Consider the following 17,107-nt stretch of genomic DNA (forward strand, 5'->3'; position numbering starts at 1 on the left):
AACAGGGCCCTATACTGGTTCAGAAAGGGGTATTTTGAAAGGGAACAGCTTATGTTGTGTGGCAAGGGGAAGCTGCACTAGTAAACAAAAAAAAAACAAAAAAAAATTTTACACAAATTTATCATTATTATTACTACTACTACTAATTACCCGCCCTTCACCAGAAGGTTTCAGACTTGCAACAATTTGAAATTCAGAATTAAAAAACAGTTTGCAGCCGCAGGAATAGGGGAGTCCTGAAAGGACCTGTTCTCCTTTGCCCCTTGTTATATTTGCAAAATATATATATTTTGTGCTGTGAACAAAACCTTCTGCCCTGGAAGCTCAAACCACAGAGGTTGTGCAGAGGTTGCAGCGGTTTCCAGAACTGCACTCTTTTTGAGTACTGGTTCAGATTTACAGTGCAATCTTAATACATGTCTTTGTTTAACTGCTGAGTGAAATGGGAACTACACGCAAGGAATTGTCCATGGGAATTCTTTTTTGGACTGATTCCTATTAAGCATGGAGAATGTCGTGTTAGGCCTGGATTCCCTCATAAGCCGAAGGGAAGGCCAGCAGGATTCTATTATCCTGCTTCTAAGGATGCACAGATTGTCTCTCTGATTCACAGAAAAGGAGCATGTAATCCAACCAGGGCCAAGCAGATGATCCCAAAAAGTTCACAGAGAGGTCATAGTGGGGATTGCCACCCCTGGGGCATTTAGGAGTTTTCCCGTCTCTGAATAAAGAGGTTCTGGGCTTTAGCTATCAAGACGAACAAGAGCAAAACTTGGGACAGAGTAGCTAAGCGGACATGATCAAAACACAGCTACGTTATTTCCCCCAATTCAAATCAAAGACCCATATCTGCCAACTTCAGGGCTGGGTGCCAATGCCTTTTGCAGCTAAAACAGCACCACCCACCCGTGAGAGGAAGGCAGCAGCCGGCTCAGGAAAACCCCCGCAGTTTACAGAAGCGCATAAACATTGTTAGAAAGGGGGAACTTAAAAACAGCCCAATGGTGACTGAGCATGCTCAGTGACCGTGGACGGATGAATGACAGGTGCAGGAGGGAACTGGGTGTGAGCCCAGCCACACAGCTGACGAGCGCATCTCTCTCACTTGGAAGAAGGTCATGGTGGAGCCCGCATGGATGGTGCCATATTCAATGTTGGTCTGGTCAGCCAAGTCGTCCGCCGACTCAATGGGCACCTCCATCCTCTGCACGGTGAGGAAGGCAGCAAGGTTGGCCGTGTAAGAGGAGATGATGATCAAGGTGAATGCCCACCTGCAGCAACAAGAACAAAATTCACACACAATTTTCAGTACCCCCCCCCCAAAAAAAAGCCATTTAAGGAGGGCAGTGTATGCATTTCTATGCATTTGATTTATAGCTCACCCCCCCAAAAAAAACCAGCTTCTATTTTATCCTCACAACAGCCCTGTGGAGTAGGTTGGGCTAAGAGAAAGCCACTTCCGAGCTGGAGAGGAGGTGGGGTTGTGGGCTTCACACTCTCCCCACGTGTGCGGGGCCTGGCTCACAGCCCCGCCAGACTGAGGGAATCCTCGGCCGTGTCATCTCCCTTGCCAGCCAATCGGCTGGCCCGGGAGGTGTGGCTCGCGCTATTTAGGGCCTGGCGCGGTGGAGGATTTTCCTCTTTCGTCGCTCCAGCTGCTCCGGTTTCCCAACCCTCCCACCCTTTAGGTTCAGCTCTCAGACCTTGCTATGGACTTCGGTTGGTCGCTGTCAAGGGGCCTGGTAGGATTTTTTTCCACTTGGCAAATTGGCTCCAGCCATTTGGTTTTTCACCTACCTCGTAGCAAATTGTCACAACTTACTCGGCATTGGCAGTTAGGCATTGGTAAGGGTATTGTTGTGTACATGAGGGGGGGGAGGAAGTGCCATCACCTTCCCCCATATCGAGGGGTAGTCCAGTAAAGGATTCTGGGGGGCGTTGCCCTGTCCGAAGCCTATGGAGGTGTGGGCCTATGGCACGCCCCCGAGCGGTGACCCCGGGGGGGGGGCGTTCCTAGTTGATGTGCATCAGCAGGACTCCCCCTACTGGTGGTTAACCCTTCCCAGACTTCAACCAATCAGGCTGAAGCCAGATAGTTGGTAGGACCAATGCCTAAGCCAATACTGCTCAATTCCTGTAGCCAATAAAGTTGTGGCCTATTTTCACCCATTAACCTAAAATGCTGGTGTCCTGTGTCTTTATTTCCAATGGGGGAGGTGGGAACTCGCCATGCAAAGTGAGAGGCCCAAGGTCACCCAGTGAGCTTGGTGGCTGAGTGTGGATTTGAACCATGGTCTCCCAGGTCATAGTGCTGCCATCTAACCACTACGCCACACTGGCTCTCGGGGAAGGGCATTCTGGGCATGCATAAAAGTGCCTCTCCACTTATCCTGCAGAAGCAGAGGAAAACTTCCTAGCTAATGAGATCCCTTCGGGTTTCAAGATCTAATGCAGCGACGCTTCCAGGCTGCAGCTATTTTCGGATGGCATGTAATCACAGGCAAACCCAGGTTGCATATTTATGCAGCAGATTGGGAGGGCTTCACCGAAAGATTGGACTTCTTTGCAATAAGGAAAGCGATAGGGTGTTGCTTTGGTGTAACATCGCCTAGCCTCCTTACCAGCAAATCAGAATTCACATTGCCACGATTTCTCAGTCGGAAGCTTACAGGGCCCAAATCCTTCTGAGGAGAGGGTGGTAGTAACCCTTTGCGATAGCAGTTAACTTTACAAATATCCAGGTTGAGAACAAAGGAGCAAGCAAACTCCCAAATGGGTAAAGCTACCTTTTAAAGGGAAAAAAGCCACTTGCCTGCCAGACAGTATTTTTTAAAAAAAAAACGTGATCGTCTTTCTCCTTCTCTGGCTGCATGCCAACTGCTAAAATGTTTCTCCCCAGCCCTCAGCAAAGCAGATGGGAGCATCTCTAGTAGCTAGCAGATACCAGCCATTAAAATTCATCAACACTCACCTAAGCATTGATGCTTATTTAAGTCCTCAACAATACCCACTGAAGATATGCTGTTAGCTTTTAGCCTAGAGAGAAGGTCGTGTCCTCATTTGACACAAACCAACATTATCCTTGTTAATTTAACATGTCCTAGTCACATACATAGGGACGCAGGTGGCGCTGTGGGTTAAAGCCTCAGCGCCTAGGACTTGCCGATCGAAAGGTCGGCGGTTCGAATCCCTGCGGCGGGGTGCGCTCCCGCTGCTCGGTCCCAGCGCCTGCCAACCTAGCAGTTCGAAAGCACCTCCGGGTGCAAGTAGATAAATAGGGACCGCTTACCAGCGGGAAGGTAAACGGCGTTTCCGTGTGCGGCTCTGGCTTGCCAGAGCAGCGATGTCACGCTGGCCACGTGACCCGGAAGTGTCTCCGGACAGCGCTGGCCCCTGGCCTCTTAAGTGAGATGGGCGCACAACCCCAGAGTCTGTCAAGACTGGCCCGTACGGGCAGGGGTACCTTTACCTTTACCTTTAGTCACATACATTTAGGTGAAAACGTCTGTTCCATTACGTTGCTCAGATTAAGGTTTTTTAGTAAATTCTATTTTATATCTTTGTAGAATAGGCTAAGCAACATCTGGGTAAGGCGCTGAAAATGGTTGAGTGGGCCCAAACATTTATTTATATTACAAATCCACGCTGCCAAGTGGCTGATGAATTTCTAGAATTCTAGAATCTGCTTTTTCAAGAATTAATCAATGGATCAATTAACATTAGATATCACCCAAACTCTGATGTAAGACACTGAATGAAGTATGACAGCCTACAGTTCGGTAAACACAAACGGCAGTTTCCCTTTCAGAAGGAATTGCCTCCTTTATTTTTTTTCATTCTCTGTTGCAGTAACACGCAAAAACCAAATCAGCCTTCACAGATAAACAGATGTGCCCTTCAAATGTTGTCGTCACCAACCCCCCCCCCCTGATTAATCAACTAAAACTTTAGTAGATTAATCAAGACTTAACCACTATCCCATTTAAAAAATCCAAATTCCTAGGAGCCACCACCCAATGTTTAAGAGGCACCTGGAAAAAAATATTTAATATATTTCAGTTGTTTAAACGGCAGCAGAATGCTATTAGGCAGCTGGGAGATGAGGTGGTGTCTGGAATTTTCCAGATTTGAATATACCCCATAGCTGGTCACCCCTCCTGCTACAGACCCCAACTCCACAGAGGCCCCTTTCTCCAAACCTGTCAGGCACATGCCCCACAGATGCTCACCAGACCCCACTGACACAGCGGGTAGAGAGGGCCCGAGGCATGATCTCTGACCCCTGTTGCATGAAGCCGCCAACTGGGAACCAGAGGCTGTTGCCAAGCGTGTACTGGTTTTCCAATATGTTGTGCCGCTCGCGCAGGCAAGGATGGGGGTTGTACCATTCATAAGGGCTCAGCCTGTGAAAAGAAAAGAAAATAAGAGAGAAAAGAGAAAAGAAAAGAAAGAGAGGAGAGGAGCTGGCTTACTTCTATGTAAACATATTTAGGCTCAGGGTCTTAGGGGGTAGTCTCCACACCTTCACTAAACTACCAATTTAATTACAGGAAGGCATGAGAGATGAACCAGTTTCAAAGTGACATTTCGGATCTCGCCCTAAATGGCTGCAGCCACGAACATCCATCACAGGATTTGAGCAGTGACATTTCCCACAATCTGCTGCAGCAAAGAACACATGAGCTGCCTTAAAGACGGCACACGACTTTTAGTCTGATTAGCCCAGTGCAACCCGCTCTGGCTTGCAGCAGGCCTCTGTGCTAGAGATCTTTGACATCGTCAGCTACCTGATCCCGTTTTTGACATGAAGATGCTGCCAGGGACTGAACCTGGAGTCTACTGCATGTAGATTAGGCACTCTTCCACTGAACTACGGTCCTTTCCCCAAGCGTAACATGTGGAAGAAACCTAGCCTGTTCCATAATGGAGGGATGGCAATTTTATCTGGTCCCTGGCAGCCCTCCCCAATTTTATTTGGAATACGATGGAAGGAATGTTGTAAGAAACTGAAATATTACATACTTCAAGGTGACTCCTCTGCCTTGCTCTTTCTGTGCAATGTGTATGTGTGAATGTACATATCTGCACATACCATTATGTCTGAGTACCTACTTTATGCAGAGCTCAGTTTGTGTGACTAAATCTACCCCCCCGAGAAAGAATACAGACGCCTGACCACCTCTGCTTCAGGGTGCATTGCAACACACAATGCAACAAGGATGTTTGGTTAGGTTCTTAAAAGCCTATAAGCAAAAATTGGCAGATGCTAATTTATATGTGTGGATGCAGTTTCAGAATTTTAATGCAACAGAATGCAAGCCGACTAATTTCCCAACCAAATCCCCACTTCCAAAAAATACTCAGTTAATTCGTACCACATCCCAGATCACCCCAAACTTCTTTCGCTCAGTTATCCCCCGTTAACCTCCTGCTCCAACCCAATTCACTTTCCCTTCAGTTACACAATTCAACACCCCCAAATAGACTCTTTAGAGAGTAATTTCAAGTTATTCTCTCAAATTAATATCCCAGTAACATGGAGAACACACAGAAGCACAGACTTCTGCTGGATTCATTACCCAACTAGAAACACTAGGGGCACTTAGAATATTTTTTTTTTGTGGGGGAGGCCACAGCAGCGGAGCTGGGAGGGGGGGCACACTGGGCGCCACTCACCCAGGGGTTGCCACTTACCACAGGGCCTGCAACGTGCCCAAGCCATACATGTCTCCTTTTCGAGTGACGTGGGGCTCGAGTCTGCCACGCACCTCCCCCTCAGCCACTCCGGCCAGAGAGACCTGCCCAGCTTGCCCCGCCCCCATGGATGGCTCAGCCCAGGCGCCCAAGCAGCCAGCTACACCGCTGGGAGGCCATGCCCCATAGGTCCATCCCTAGTAGTGCCTCAGTATGGCTCCAGGATAGGGGGCACCAACCTGGCAGCTAGGAAGAGGACGCAGCTGACAGCGAGATAAGCCAGGAGCATGAAAAGCCAAACAGCCGGGGAGAAAGGATCCAGGAAGGAGAAATACCCTGGTTTGCGTCCCTGTAAAAAATAGAAAATAGCACCAGAGTAGCAGGAACACTGAATCAGCATTCATATTAATTTATTTTATTTGTACCCCGTCCATCTGACTGGATTGCCCTAGCCCATGGATAGGCAAACTAAGGCCCGGGGGCCGGATCCAGCCCAATCACCTTCTAAATCTGGCCTGCGGACGGTCCAGGAATCAGTGTGTTTTTACATGAGTAGAATGTGCCCTTTTATTTAAAATGCATCTCTGGGTTATTTATGGGGCATAGGAATTTGTTCATTCCTCCCTCACAAAAAAAAAATATAGTCCAGCCCCCCACAAGGTCTGAGGGACAGTGGACCGGCCCCCTGCTGAAAAAGTTTGCTTAGCCCTGCGGGCCTAGCCACTCTGGGTGGCTTCCAACAAATATTCCCTATATCCCTATATTCAGCCCAGCCTAAACCTTGCCTATTCCCAGTGGTGGCTGGTGAGCATTGCGACTGGTAGGGCAGAACACAGGGAGACCAACTGCAAGTGGCGCCAGAGCCAATGACAGAGCCACTTCTAGTTTTGTCCCCATCTTCCTCCCTGCTGCTGCTGCCTTCTACAGGGGCAACGCTGAGACTAAGGGGAAGGAAGCTGACAACCAGCACCATCTCTGACTGGTTGCAGGTAGGTCAGGGCTGGCTGGCTGGAGGCAGACAAAGGTTGGTGTGCCAACGTGCCCCAATGGACCAGCCTAAACATTGCCTATCCCTAAGGTAGGAAGACTGGGCTGTTTCATGCGGGCCAGCAAACTGCCGTGGTGCATTCCAATTAAAAGCTGCCTCCACGGAAGCAGAGCCAGCATTGCTTGCAGTGCTCCTGAAAGCAGACTTAACGGGTCAACTCTGCTAACTGCAGAGATAATGGAGCTACACAATTAGCTTTAATGCTGTTCTCTTTGCTCTAATGCGCCTTGAAGGAAACCGGCTTGTTGTTGTCATTATATCGGGGATTCTGGAGGCTGTTTCGGAGGTTGTTGACTAAGGGCTGGTACCTCGGTTTCTGCTGATTCATGACAAACCCGGGGCCATTGCAGCTACACTCCCTTGCTCCGTTTAAAGGTCTTTCGCAAATAACAGGGTATTTGTTAGGATAATGTTCCTCTAATGAGCTCAAGGCAGAGGACGTGGCTTCGTTCCTCACTCCCCATTTTATTCTCACAACGGCCTTGTGAGGCCGAGAGATACTGACCAACCTGAAGTCACTCAATGAATTTCGAGGCTGAAACGGAGGATTGGAACAAGGGTATCATTGGTGCAATTCTAGCACTGTTGCTTATATTAGCCCCGCTGCACACTTTGCGATCCATCAAGCTGAATGCAGCCAAGGAGACCTTGTTTTGACAACCTTGCAATGTGATAAAAGTTGCCGTTTTTGCTGCTTTCCCAAACTGAAGACAGGAGAGAAGAGTCGTGGGATGGTGTGAAACCACAGCACAACTTTGCACCGTTATCAGAATGGAGGAGAGGATGAAGGAGCGTTCCTTTAACCAGAGTTTCCCATGATAAAGAACTGCTTTAAGAAGGCTGCAGCACATCACCCGCAGGGGTCAAAACTCCCACCTATAATTGTGAGGCTGTCTAAAGTCTCAGAATAGGTACAGTGGTACCTTGGTTCTCAAATTTAATCTGTTCTGGAAGTCCGTTCCAAAACCAAGGCGCACTTTCCCATAGAAAGTAATGCAAAACGGATTAATCTGTTCCAGACTTTTAAACACAACCCCTAAAACAGCAATTTAACATGAATTTTACTCTCTAACGAGACCACTGATCCATAAAATGAAAGCAATAAACAATGTACTGCAGTCACACAGTCAATCAATCAATCGGTAGCTGAACTGGGTTCAACACATCGCAAAAACAAAGAGCTGCAAAAACAAAAACATAAAGGATAAATGGCAAAAACGGACAGACCTCAGCATAAGACTCTAACGGAGCACATCCGGCTTCCAAAAACACTTCGCAAACCAGAACGCTTACTTCCAGGTTTGCAGTGTTTGGGTTCCAAGTTGTTTGAGTGCCAAGGCGTTTGACAACCAAGGTACCACTGTACTGGGTTGTGTGTGAAATGAGACTCAACAGCCACACTGTTCTGCCCTTAGGTTCACCGGCCCATTTGCTCAACTCTCAGCCGTAGCCCCCCTCCTCCCAGTCCCACAAGAAAAAAGCGCACATACCATGTGAACCCGGTACAAGATGCTGATCCCCAGGGTCATAAAAGGCTTGGAGAAGTCAATCACCTTCTCCCGCTCGGCCGTGATGGTGAACGCAGCCACGGCCAGGTCAGCTTTCTGCGGAGCAAAGCACAGTGACCCCTGCCTGTCACTCAGAGAATTGCATGGCCCAACCCACCGCCATGTGCCCTCTTCTGGGTTGGGAGCAGGAGCGAAGGAGCGGTGCCTTCTCTTCCTCTTCCTCCTCCACCCGCCAGCCATTCTAACTGCTCAGAGCAGGGGAAAGATCACTTTGGCAACAACACCTTGCAAGCAGAAAAGGAGGTGGCAGGGAACAGCGTGTCAGAGATCCAGAAAGGCCAAGCTGGTGGTCAGGGAGGGTGGGCAGAGAGGGGCACTGAATTTCACAGGCTGATTTGTGGCAGCAAACTTCCAGCAACTTTATAGAGTTGCTTGCTCATGCAGCAGAAAATCAGGGTGATTTTGCACATTTATTGAATACCGAGGTTTCCAACCACGTGGTTAGAAAAAAAATTCCCATGCTGAATGCACATTTAATGTATAAATATGTCCCCCAGTAATTGGTTTCTCCAACTTAGTGTTTTTGGACTACAGTCCCCATCATCCCTGACCACTGGTCCTGCTAGCTAGGGATGATGGGAGTCGTGGTCCAAAAACAGCTACAGACCCAAGTTTGGAGAAACGCTGCCCTCGTATATGGGGGGCCAATGTGATGCTCTCTAAATGTTGCCAGACTACAACTCCCATCAGCACTGACCTTCGACCATGCTGGCTGAAGCTGATGGGCCTGGAGTCTAGCAACATCTGGGAGGAACCCTTGTGGGCTGGATGTAGCAAACACTCAACTGGCAGCCACAGGTCTCAGTATCACCCTCTGGTTGGAGACTCCAGAACTACAGCAGATAGCAGTTCTTCCCATAGTGAATTATTGTCCATTTTAATCACACTATCTTTTGTAGCCCCGGAAAAAGAATGAAGTACCCACTGCTCATTCATTATCTCCACAAATAAGACCGGGCCTGTCCCTGGGGGCTTGTCCACACTTCTGCTTGTCATGTGCTTTGAAAGCACTGAGAGGTTCCTGCCACCCCCGTCTCACTCCTTTCCCAGGGATAAACCTGCTCTTTAGCTCTAAATCGGAACAAATGGCAATCCCTAGAAAACCCGACTGCAATTTGCTCCAACTGAGCAGTGAAGAGTGGTTTTCCCTGGAGGAAAGCTGTGGGAAAGCCCTCCCTGCAAGAAAAAAGCTAGGAAAATATTTTAGTCGAGCCCAGTTCCTGTGATGCTAGCTTTCTACTTGCAGGGAGCAAGTACAGGAATGCAGACGCATTAAAAAATCTGATCCCCTGCCACCTATCATATTTTGCTCTGTGTCTAGACAGGCCCTTCATCTGAGGGCAAAGAACCAAAGAAGCAGTGCTAGGGCCTGAGCTTTTGGAGGAACCGAAAAGACGGTGAAAGAGCAGTCATGGTGCCCTGCAGAAGAAGGGCATGCTGCACATGCTCACATGCGCTTGTCCTCTTTCACCACCCCACACTTTTGTGATTTTGGTTCTGACAGAAGATTCCCTGTCAGATTATATACTACCGAGAGATAAGGGGGTTGTGGGTCTTCAGGAAAAGGAGACCCCACTGGGTTCCACCCCAAGGAGTCGTACCCTATTAATGAGCTCTCCCACCATGCCAGTCCAAGATCCATTTGGCTCGGGAGCCCCATAGAGCCCGTCGTCCACCAGCTTAATCTGGAAGCGAAATTTAAGGATGTCGGCGAGTTCGTGGAGCATGTCTACGCAGAAGCCCTCATACTGCTCTGTGCCGGACAGCTCCTGGAAGTTTGCACGGCGCATCACGTAGGGGTTTTCCTGTAAGAGGGGACAGGGAGCCGGTGAGTAAGAGCCCCTTGCGTGAGGGGATAAGTTTTAGCAGAAAGTTTAGCAGAAAGTTTGCAAGGCCTCCAACATTCCTCAGATGAAAATAAGGACATTTCTCACTCCTCGCAACTGACTCAACTGATGGTAGGGCTGTGTCACCCAGGAGGGAGGTGGGGGGCTGGCTGAGGGCAGACCGAGGTTGTGGGCAATGCCCCTTTTCGCCCTCCACTGCGGGCCACCGGCGCATCTTGTGGCAGTGAATTCCTCAGGTTAATCACGTGCAGAGGCGTATTCCGAAATGCTAACATGCAGAAGCACTTTTGTCAGTCCGCATCTACAGCTAAGTCAGAACAGCCCTCTGCAGAGGAGAGAAATGTTGGCTTATTTCTTTTCAGGAGGAGGAGAGGGGAAACTACCCTGGTTGGTGAAGCAGTCGCCTTTCCCTGCCTTCTTCAAACGAAACAAAACAAAGCCCCACTCTCACATTCTCCACAAAGCACTTTATTCTCCTCCCACAAGGCACTGGGGCTGCGCTACGTGTTGACCGCAGCCATAGCTCTGTCTCAGCACCTTCTGTGAGGAGGAGAATGGCAGCCAGACACCCTGAGGAGCTCTACACAGCAAGGAAGCGCTTGTTAAAAAATGAAAAGAAAGACAGAAAATAATAAAAGAGAGGCATTCACCCCCCCCCAAAAAAAACCTCTACTCAGCGTCAAACTGCACTAGTTCAGATCACACCAATCCTGAATCAATCGGCTTACACTGAATTACTATGAGTTTCAGTGTAATAATGTTTTGATCATGTCTTCTCCTTAGACCAAGGAGTGTGGTGGAGTCTCCTTCTTTGGAGGTCTTTAAGCAGAGGCTTGACAACCATATGGCAGGAGTGTTCTGATGGTGTTTCCTGCTTGGCAGGGGGTTGGACTCAATGGCCCTTGTGGTCTCTTCCAACTATGATTCTATGATTCTATCACCAAGGGCAGGCCATGCTGGCTGGGGCTGATGGGAGCTGTAGTCCAATGGCATCTGGAAGGTGCCCCATGGGCTCCTCTTGCCGCAGACCAGGTGTACAGGAGAACAGGTCTCTTAGACCTTTAATCCCAACCCCGCAAGAATTGGGATCCATCAAGCCAAAATGGCGCTCACTGGAGCTGGCCAATGCAGTGCCTTCCAGGTCTTGTTGGACTACAACTCCCATCAGTTCCTGCTAGCATGCGGAATATTCGTGGATGATGGGAGCTGGAGTCCAGCAGAGGACCACACTGGAAATGCACCATGAGCCGTGTACAGCAGCCCACAAGGAACTCCATACTCCTCCTGTTTTGCTTCCAGCTTGAGACTGCTGCATTGAAGGGGTGTATTATGCGTAAAAGGTAAAGGGACCCCTGACCATTAGGTCCAGTCGTGGCCGACTCTGATACTACACTTGATCTTAGCCGAAAGGCCGAGAAGCGATCAGTCGTGGCCGACTCTGTGGCTCATCTCGCTTTATTGGCCGAGGGAGCCGGCGTACAGCATGACTAAGCTGCTTCTGGCGAACCAAAGCAGCGCACAGAAATGCCGTTTACCTTCCCGCTGGAGCGGTACCTATTTATCTACTTGCACTTTGACGTGCTTTTGAACTGCTAGGTTGGCAGGAGCAGGGACCGAGCAACGGGAGCTCACCCCGTCGCAGGGATTCGAACCGCCGACCTTCTGATCGGCAAGTCCTAGGTTCTGTGGTTTAACCCACAGCGCCACCCGCGTCCCATATTATGTGTGTGACTACAATATATGGCATGCAGGGTTGCCGGGATCAAAGCTGGAGCAGACCGATAGATCATTAGGCTCCCTGTCATCAGGCTCCTCTATGCCTTCTGATCAGTGAGCTGTGCCAGGGCAGCTTTGATAGCCGTGGCAAAGTGGAGGAATCTCAGCAGGGGTTGCACTCCTCCCTCTTGCGTGACAAACCGAGTTTGCAAAAATTCACTCCCCAACACTAGTTGAGGAGCTCAGCATTCTGGATCTGGTTGCCTGCGGCCCACGTGCAAACTCACCATCCGTCAAGCCCAGAAGACTCTCAACCTGAATTTGATATTAAAGGCCAAGGGAACCCACACACCCCTCCCTTAAGAAAGCCCGGCAAAGGCGGGCAGTGAGCTTACTAAGATGGTGGTGACAGTCAGATTCTTGTTGGCAAGGCTCTCTGAGATGTTGATGTCCAGCGTTGTGGCGTTCATGGCAAGAGTCCTGTTGGAGTACCACACCCCGATCTGCAAATAAGAGGAAGTGTGTTAGAGGGTCTCACTAGAAGAGGCAAGGGGAACCTGTTCCAGCTCACGGCTGCATTCCCTTCTGTGCTGGGCCCGGGGGTAAACCCAAGCAACGCGTTCCAGGTCTGGTCCCGAATCCAAGGATTCCGCGAGGAGTCAGTCCAACATGGCCAAGGCAAGTCACAAACCAGGAAGCCAGGCTAGGTCAGGCACAGGGTCTCAGGCAGGTTCCCGTAGCAATGTTGCTCCTGCAACCTGGGGCGGGGTCCAATAGCCTTTTATCTCTGCCGGGGTAACAGCCAGTCCTGATCTCCCGGTGACTCACCTCCCTGTCTCGGCCTAAAGCGAGCACTCCTCCTGTGAGTACTCGGTCTCTCCTTCTCTCAGACCTGAGTCTCTGCAGCTCAGGAGATGTCGGTGGGTTACTAGACCCAGAGGCCGCCTCAGCCTCTCCTGACCCAACTGGTAGTGGAGCAGCTGTACGTGATTGCCCAGCAGAGGGTAACGAGGTAATCCCCGCATCTGGAGCCAGGGCAGGCTCAGGCCCCTGACTCGGCCCAGCTGGTGCTTGTTGCAGGGGAACCTGTGCAGACTGGGGCTCTTCAGAATCAGGCCCCAGACTCGCTTCAGATGCTGCCTGAGGCAGAGGATCCGGTGCGGACTGAGACTCTTCTGGTTCCGAGTCCAAGTCCAAGTCTCAGGCCATCGCACCTTCTGGGAAACTTCCCAGAGTTGCCAGGGTGGGCGGGACTAGAAGGACAGGTGGGCGGAGCAATGAATGCACAGCCATACTTCCCTTGTCCTCAGTTCAGGTGCATAAGAAGCATTAGCGGGGTTCAAGCACATATTCCAGCCAGGCAAAAAACAACCAAGGAGGCTATGGCCTGAGGAAAGGGGGTGCGACCTGAGGAAAATCCAAAGGGTCAGACCTGGAAGGCTGCATTTGGCCCCCAGGCCCCCAACCCATCACGAGTTGGACTGTTTTATCAGCGGTGTTTGAAATTAGCTAGGTGCCAGGCGCGTTTTGTGACTGGCACAAGTTTGATCACAACTGCGTGGAGATCTCCGGGTGTCAGGCTGGCGACTGGGAGACGCAAAACGTCACTTTGAGAAGAATCTGAAATATCTCCCTTGAAGCTTGAATTAGTTTTATTCCAGATTGTTCTATTTGATGTTTCCATGTGCTGTGAACCGCTTTGAGGTTTGTTCTTTAAAGTATAGAGCAGTATAGAAACGGTGTCAGGGACTGGCTGGACACTGAGGAGTGGATACTCAGGAGTCGTCAGCGGGAGAAGTGTTGGAGACAGACTTGGTAGAAGGGAAGCAGCGATCTGGAGGCATCTGTGATAGCCAGGAGACAGAGTCGGAGGCCTGAGAAGCTGCAGGACTGGAGAGTGAAGAACAGTTGCAGGAGGAGGAAGAGAAGAGGCCTTAGAATTCTGCAAGTAGAAACTTCAGAAAAAACTGGGCTCCTATCTGGAAACCTGGCCCAATTCATTTCGCTTTCTTGCAAGATGAGCACACAGCGGACTTCAACCTGCAGCCCCTCAAGGCTACGGGAAATGACCCAACAGGAGTAGATGATTTGCAGCTGAGGAACTATAAATGCATATTCTGAACTGCATGATTTGGGTTGCCTTTGCTCAGAACCTGGACTCGGAAGGGAAGGCCAGTTTTAAGGATAACCCCCCACTTACCTCCCGGTGCCCATGGCGGGCTTTTTCCAGGATGCGCAAGGTATAATTGGTTCTCTGGCCCTTGCTGTTGAACTCTACTCGCCCTGTCAGCCCGTCATACTCTACCTGGCCAGGGATGGAGAGACAGAAATTGGGGTTGGGAGGGAGAAAAGACAGAGAGGGAGACAGGAAAAGAAGGGAAGACAGTGAGATATGACCAGCCTGCGGTGAAGGGCACAACCAGCTTGAGTTAGCCAGCACTGGATTTTTACACCCCCCCCCCCCCCAGATTCATCAATATATGTGAACTATGGGTTCCTCTCTGCGCGTCATTTTAGACAGTGTGTGCACATACGGAGGTTATCAAAGATGCAATGTGCAGATTTACTTTTTGAAATTAAATTACTTCCCCCCACCCCAAATTGGCTGAGCAGGTGTGATGTGGGGAAGCCTGGAGAATGAAGTTGCCAGAGCTCTGGCTTTCAATCGACTGAAATGTGCCCTTCCTCCCCATCCATTGGCCGGGGCTGCAGTGACATCATGGAATGTTTGTGAACATTCCGAATTGCTCGGGGGGGGGGGGATTTTGCAAAACAAAGGGCCTACTTACAGAAGGAGCTGTTTAATGTTAGCAGGAATAGTTACAGGGAGGCAAGGCCTCGGAGACCTGACTGCTACACACAGGTAGCAGAAAAGGAAGGAGGGCACGGAGTGATGGGAGGAGGAGATAAAAGAGTTTGGTAGGCCATTTTGAGAGACCAGGCTATTAAATCTCGGCTACACACCAAGGAGCAGTTTGGGAAGTTGAGCAGTATGTGTCATTATCTCTGCAGCTGCATTATAATACCCAAGCATGCTCATCCAAGAATATTTATAAAAGGATGAATCCGACCCACCCCACTAAAGGGCCAGAAAACTCACTACTCTCCCAATTAACCAACAAACGCCTAGGTACCGTATTTTTTGCTCTATAAGACACACTTTTCCCCTCCTAAAAAGTAAGGGGAAATGTGTGTGCGTCTTATGGAGCGAATGCAGTCTGCACAGCTTTCGCTGAAGCCAGGAGAGTAAGAGGGATTGGTGCGTACCAATCCCTCTTACTCTCCTGGCTTCAGGGATAGCCACGCAAAGCCTCCTGAGCGCAGCCGGAGCGCTCCTCCCTCTTTGCTCAAGAGGCTTTGCGTTGCTTTCTTGTTCCTTGTTTTCCTCCTCTAAAAACTAGGTGCGTCTTATGGTCGGGTGCATCTTATAGAGCGAAAAATACGGTAAATTGAAATGTTTTGCCCAGGCAATTAGAAGTAAACCATGTCGGCACCAGGTGTGCTTCCCTGGGGAGAACATTTCGCAAACAAGGAGCCACCACCGAGAAGGCCCACTCACACACTGCCCTCTTTTGCACCCCCTCAGAGGAAGCAGACAGAGAAGCATCTCCGACGGCGAGCGCAGTGTCAAAAAGCAAAGAATAAAGACAAGAAAAGAGGAGAAATCCACCACAGGGCCACAATTTCTGTCAGAAAACTTGGACCCCATTTTTATTTTTGGCTCAAACCTAGGCAAACGTTTGTGTCTGGGGCAAATATAATCTGCACAAGGCCTTAATCATAGTTAGGACCCTCTTCATACTGTGCAGGTGCCTCGATATTATAGGAAACACAGCCTGCCCACTGCAAGCACAGCCACATCTCACCATGCGCAGGTAGTTCATGAGGCTGGTTCCATGCTGCCAGATGTTAGACGAGGTGCAGGCCAGGGGTTTGACCCCGATCTCCTGGCTGCGGTTCAGCTCTCGCACAGCACTCACCACCACGTGCACCGCATCGAACATCAGTGCCGCTGACAGCTGAAGGGGAGCAAACAGTTCAGCCAGCGTTTAATTATCAAGCAGCTCGGTAGGTGAGGGCACCTGTTATTATTATTAAAGGTAAAGGTAAAGGGACCCCTGACCATTAGGTCCAGTTGCAGACGACTCTGGGGTTGTGGCGCTCATCTCGCTTTACTGGCCGAGGGAGCCGGCGTACAGCTTCCGGGTCATGTGGCCAGCATGACTAAGCCGCTTCTGGCGAACCAGACTAGCACACGGAAACACCGTTTACCTTCCCGCTGGAGTGGTACCTATTTATCTACTTGCACTTTGACGTGCTTTCGAACTGCTAGGTTGGCAGGAGCAGGGACCAAACAACGGGAGCTCACCCCGTCGTGGGGATTCGAACCGCCGACCTTCTGATCAGCAAGCCCTAGGCTCTGTGGTTTAACCCACAGCATCACCCGCGTCCCATTATTATTATTAGTTTATTATTTAAAGCATTTCCCCCCCACACACACTCTTCAGGCGAAAAAACATAAGATAATCCTCACCCTCTAAAAGACATGGCACAAAAGGAAAAGGGGCTGATGAAGAGGAGGGGGAAAAGCAAACTCAGGCTCCAGTTCTCAGTTATGAAGTTCTTATATGTGTTCTTCCAAGCATGCCAGGGCAATGAAATCTCCTGCAATTGTTTCTTCCCTGGCTGACAGATGGGAGCCAGGTTGCACTTCCAGCTGTCAAAACGTTCTTTCTGGGCCTCTAGCCTATCATCTCCGATCTACTCTTACTTCTGCAACTAGGCTCAAACATCTCTGCCTCTGCAAAGCTGGAGGTGGATGAAATGAGTCATAGTTACTGAGCAAGGCTGGAATTAATGTGTTTCTCAAACGGACAGCCATGTATCTTAACATCAGAATTTAACATTCTGCATTAGGGACAGGCAAAACCCCCACCGAGAAACCTAATTAACCTTAATTGAAATTATTTTTGCTTTCCTAGAAATCACTCAGAAGTTTCATCAGAGAAGGCACACCCAAACTCTTCTCCTTAGTTCACCTTAGGGGAAAAGCCTGTGAAACTGCAAACTAAATCTTTAAATGCAAACTAAAATCTTATTTCATGGGGGAGAAATTCGATTCAGTCCACATTTAAAGCTGAATCTATCAAATCTGAAACAACAGGAGAACCGAAACACAGCCATCCTTTGAAATTAGCACTAATTTGAATTTTGTGATCGAGTCCTCCAACAGA

The 17,107-nt window shown here is 49.6% G+C and overlaps 1 protein-coding gene across 1 annotated transcript in view; it reads right to left on the reverse strand.

The window, feature by feature from the left end:
* GRIK5 (glutamate ionotropic receptor kainate type subunit 5) overlaps positions 1 to 17,107 on the reverse strand; it is a 91,400-nt gene that overhangs the window by 12,667 nt on the left and 61,626 nt on the right. The window contains exons 9-16 of the mRNA XM_079985330.1: positions 15,740 to 15,892; positions 14,074 to 14,178; positions 12,269 to 12,376; positions 9,912 to 10,115; positions 8,233 to 8,346; positions 5,934 to 6,043; positions 4,230 to 4,403; positions 1,106 to 1,271 (exon numbers count right to left, since the gene is read on the reverse strand). Coding sequence (XP_079841456.1) covers positions 1,106 to 1,271; positions 4,230 to 4,403; positions 5,934 to 6,043; positions 8,233 to 8,346; positions 9,912 to 10,115; positions 12,269 to 12,376; positions 14,074 to 14,178; positions 15,740 to 15,892 — 1,134 coding nt within the window. The remainder of the gene's footprint in view (positions 1 to 1,105; positions 1,272 to 4,229; positions 4,404 to 5,933; positions 6,044 to 8,232; positions 8,347 to 9,911; positions 10,116 to 12,268; positions 12,377 to 14,073; positions 14,179 to 15,739; positions 15,893 to 17,107) is intronic.

The sequence above is a fragment of the Podarcis cretensis genome (genome assembly GCF_951804945.1).
Source record: "Podarcis cretensis genome assembly, chromosome: 8".
NCBI lineage: Eukaryota > Metazoa > Chordata > Lepidosauria > Squamata > Lacertidae > Podarcis > Podarcis cretensis.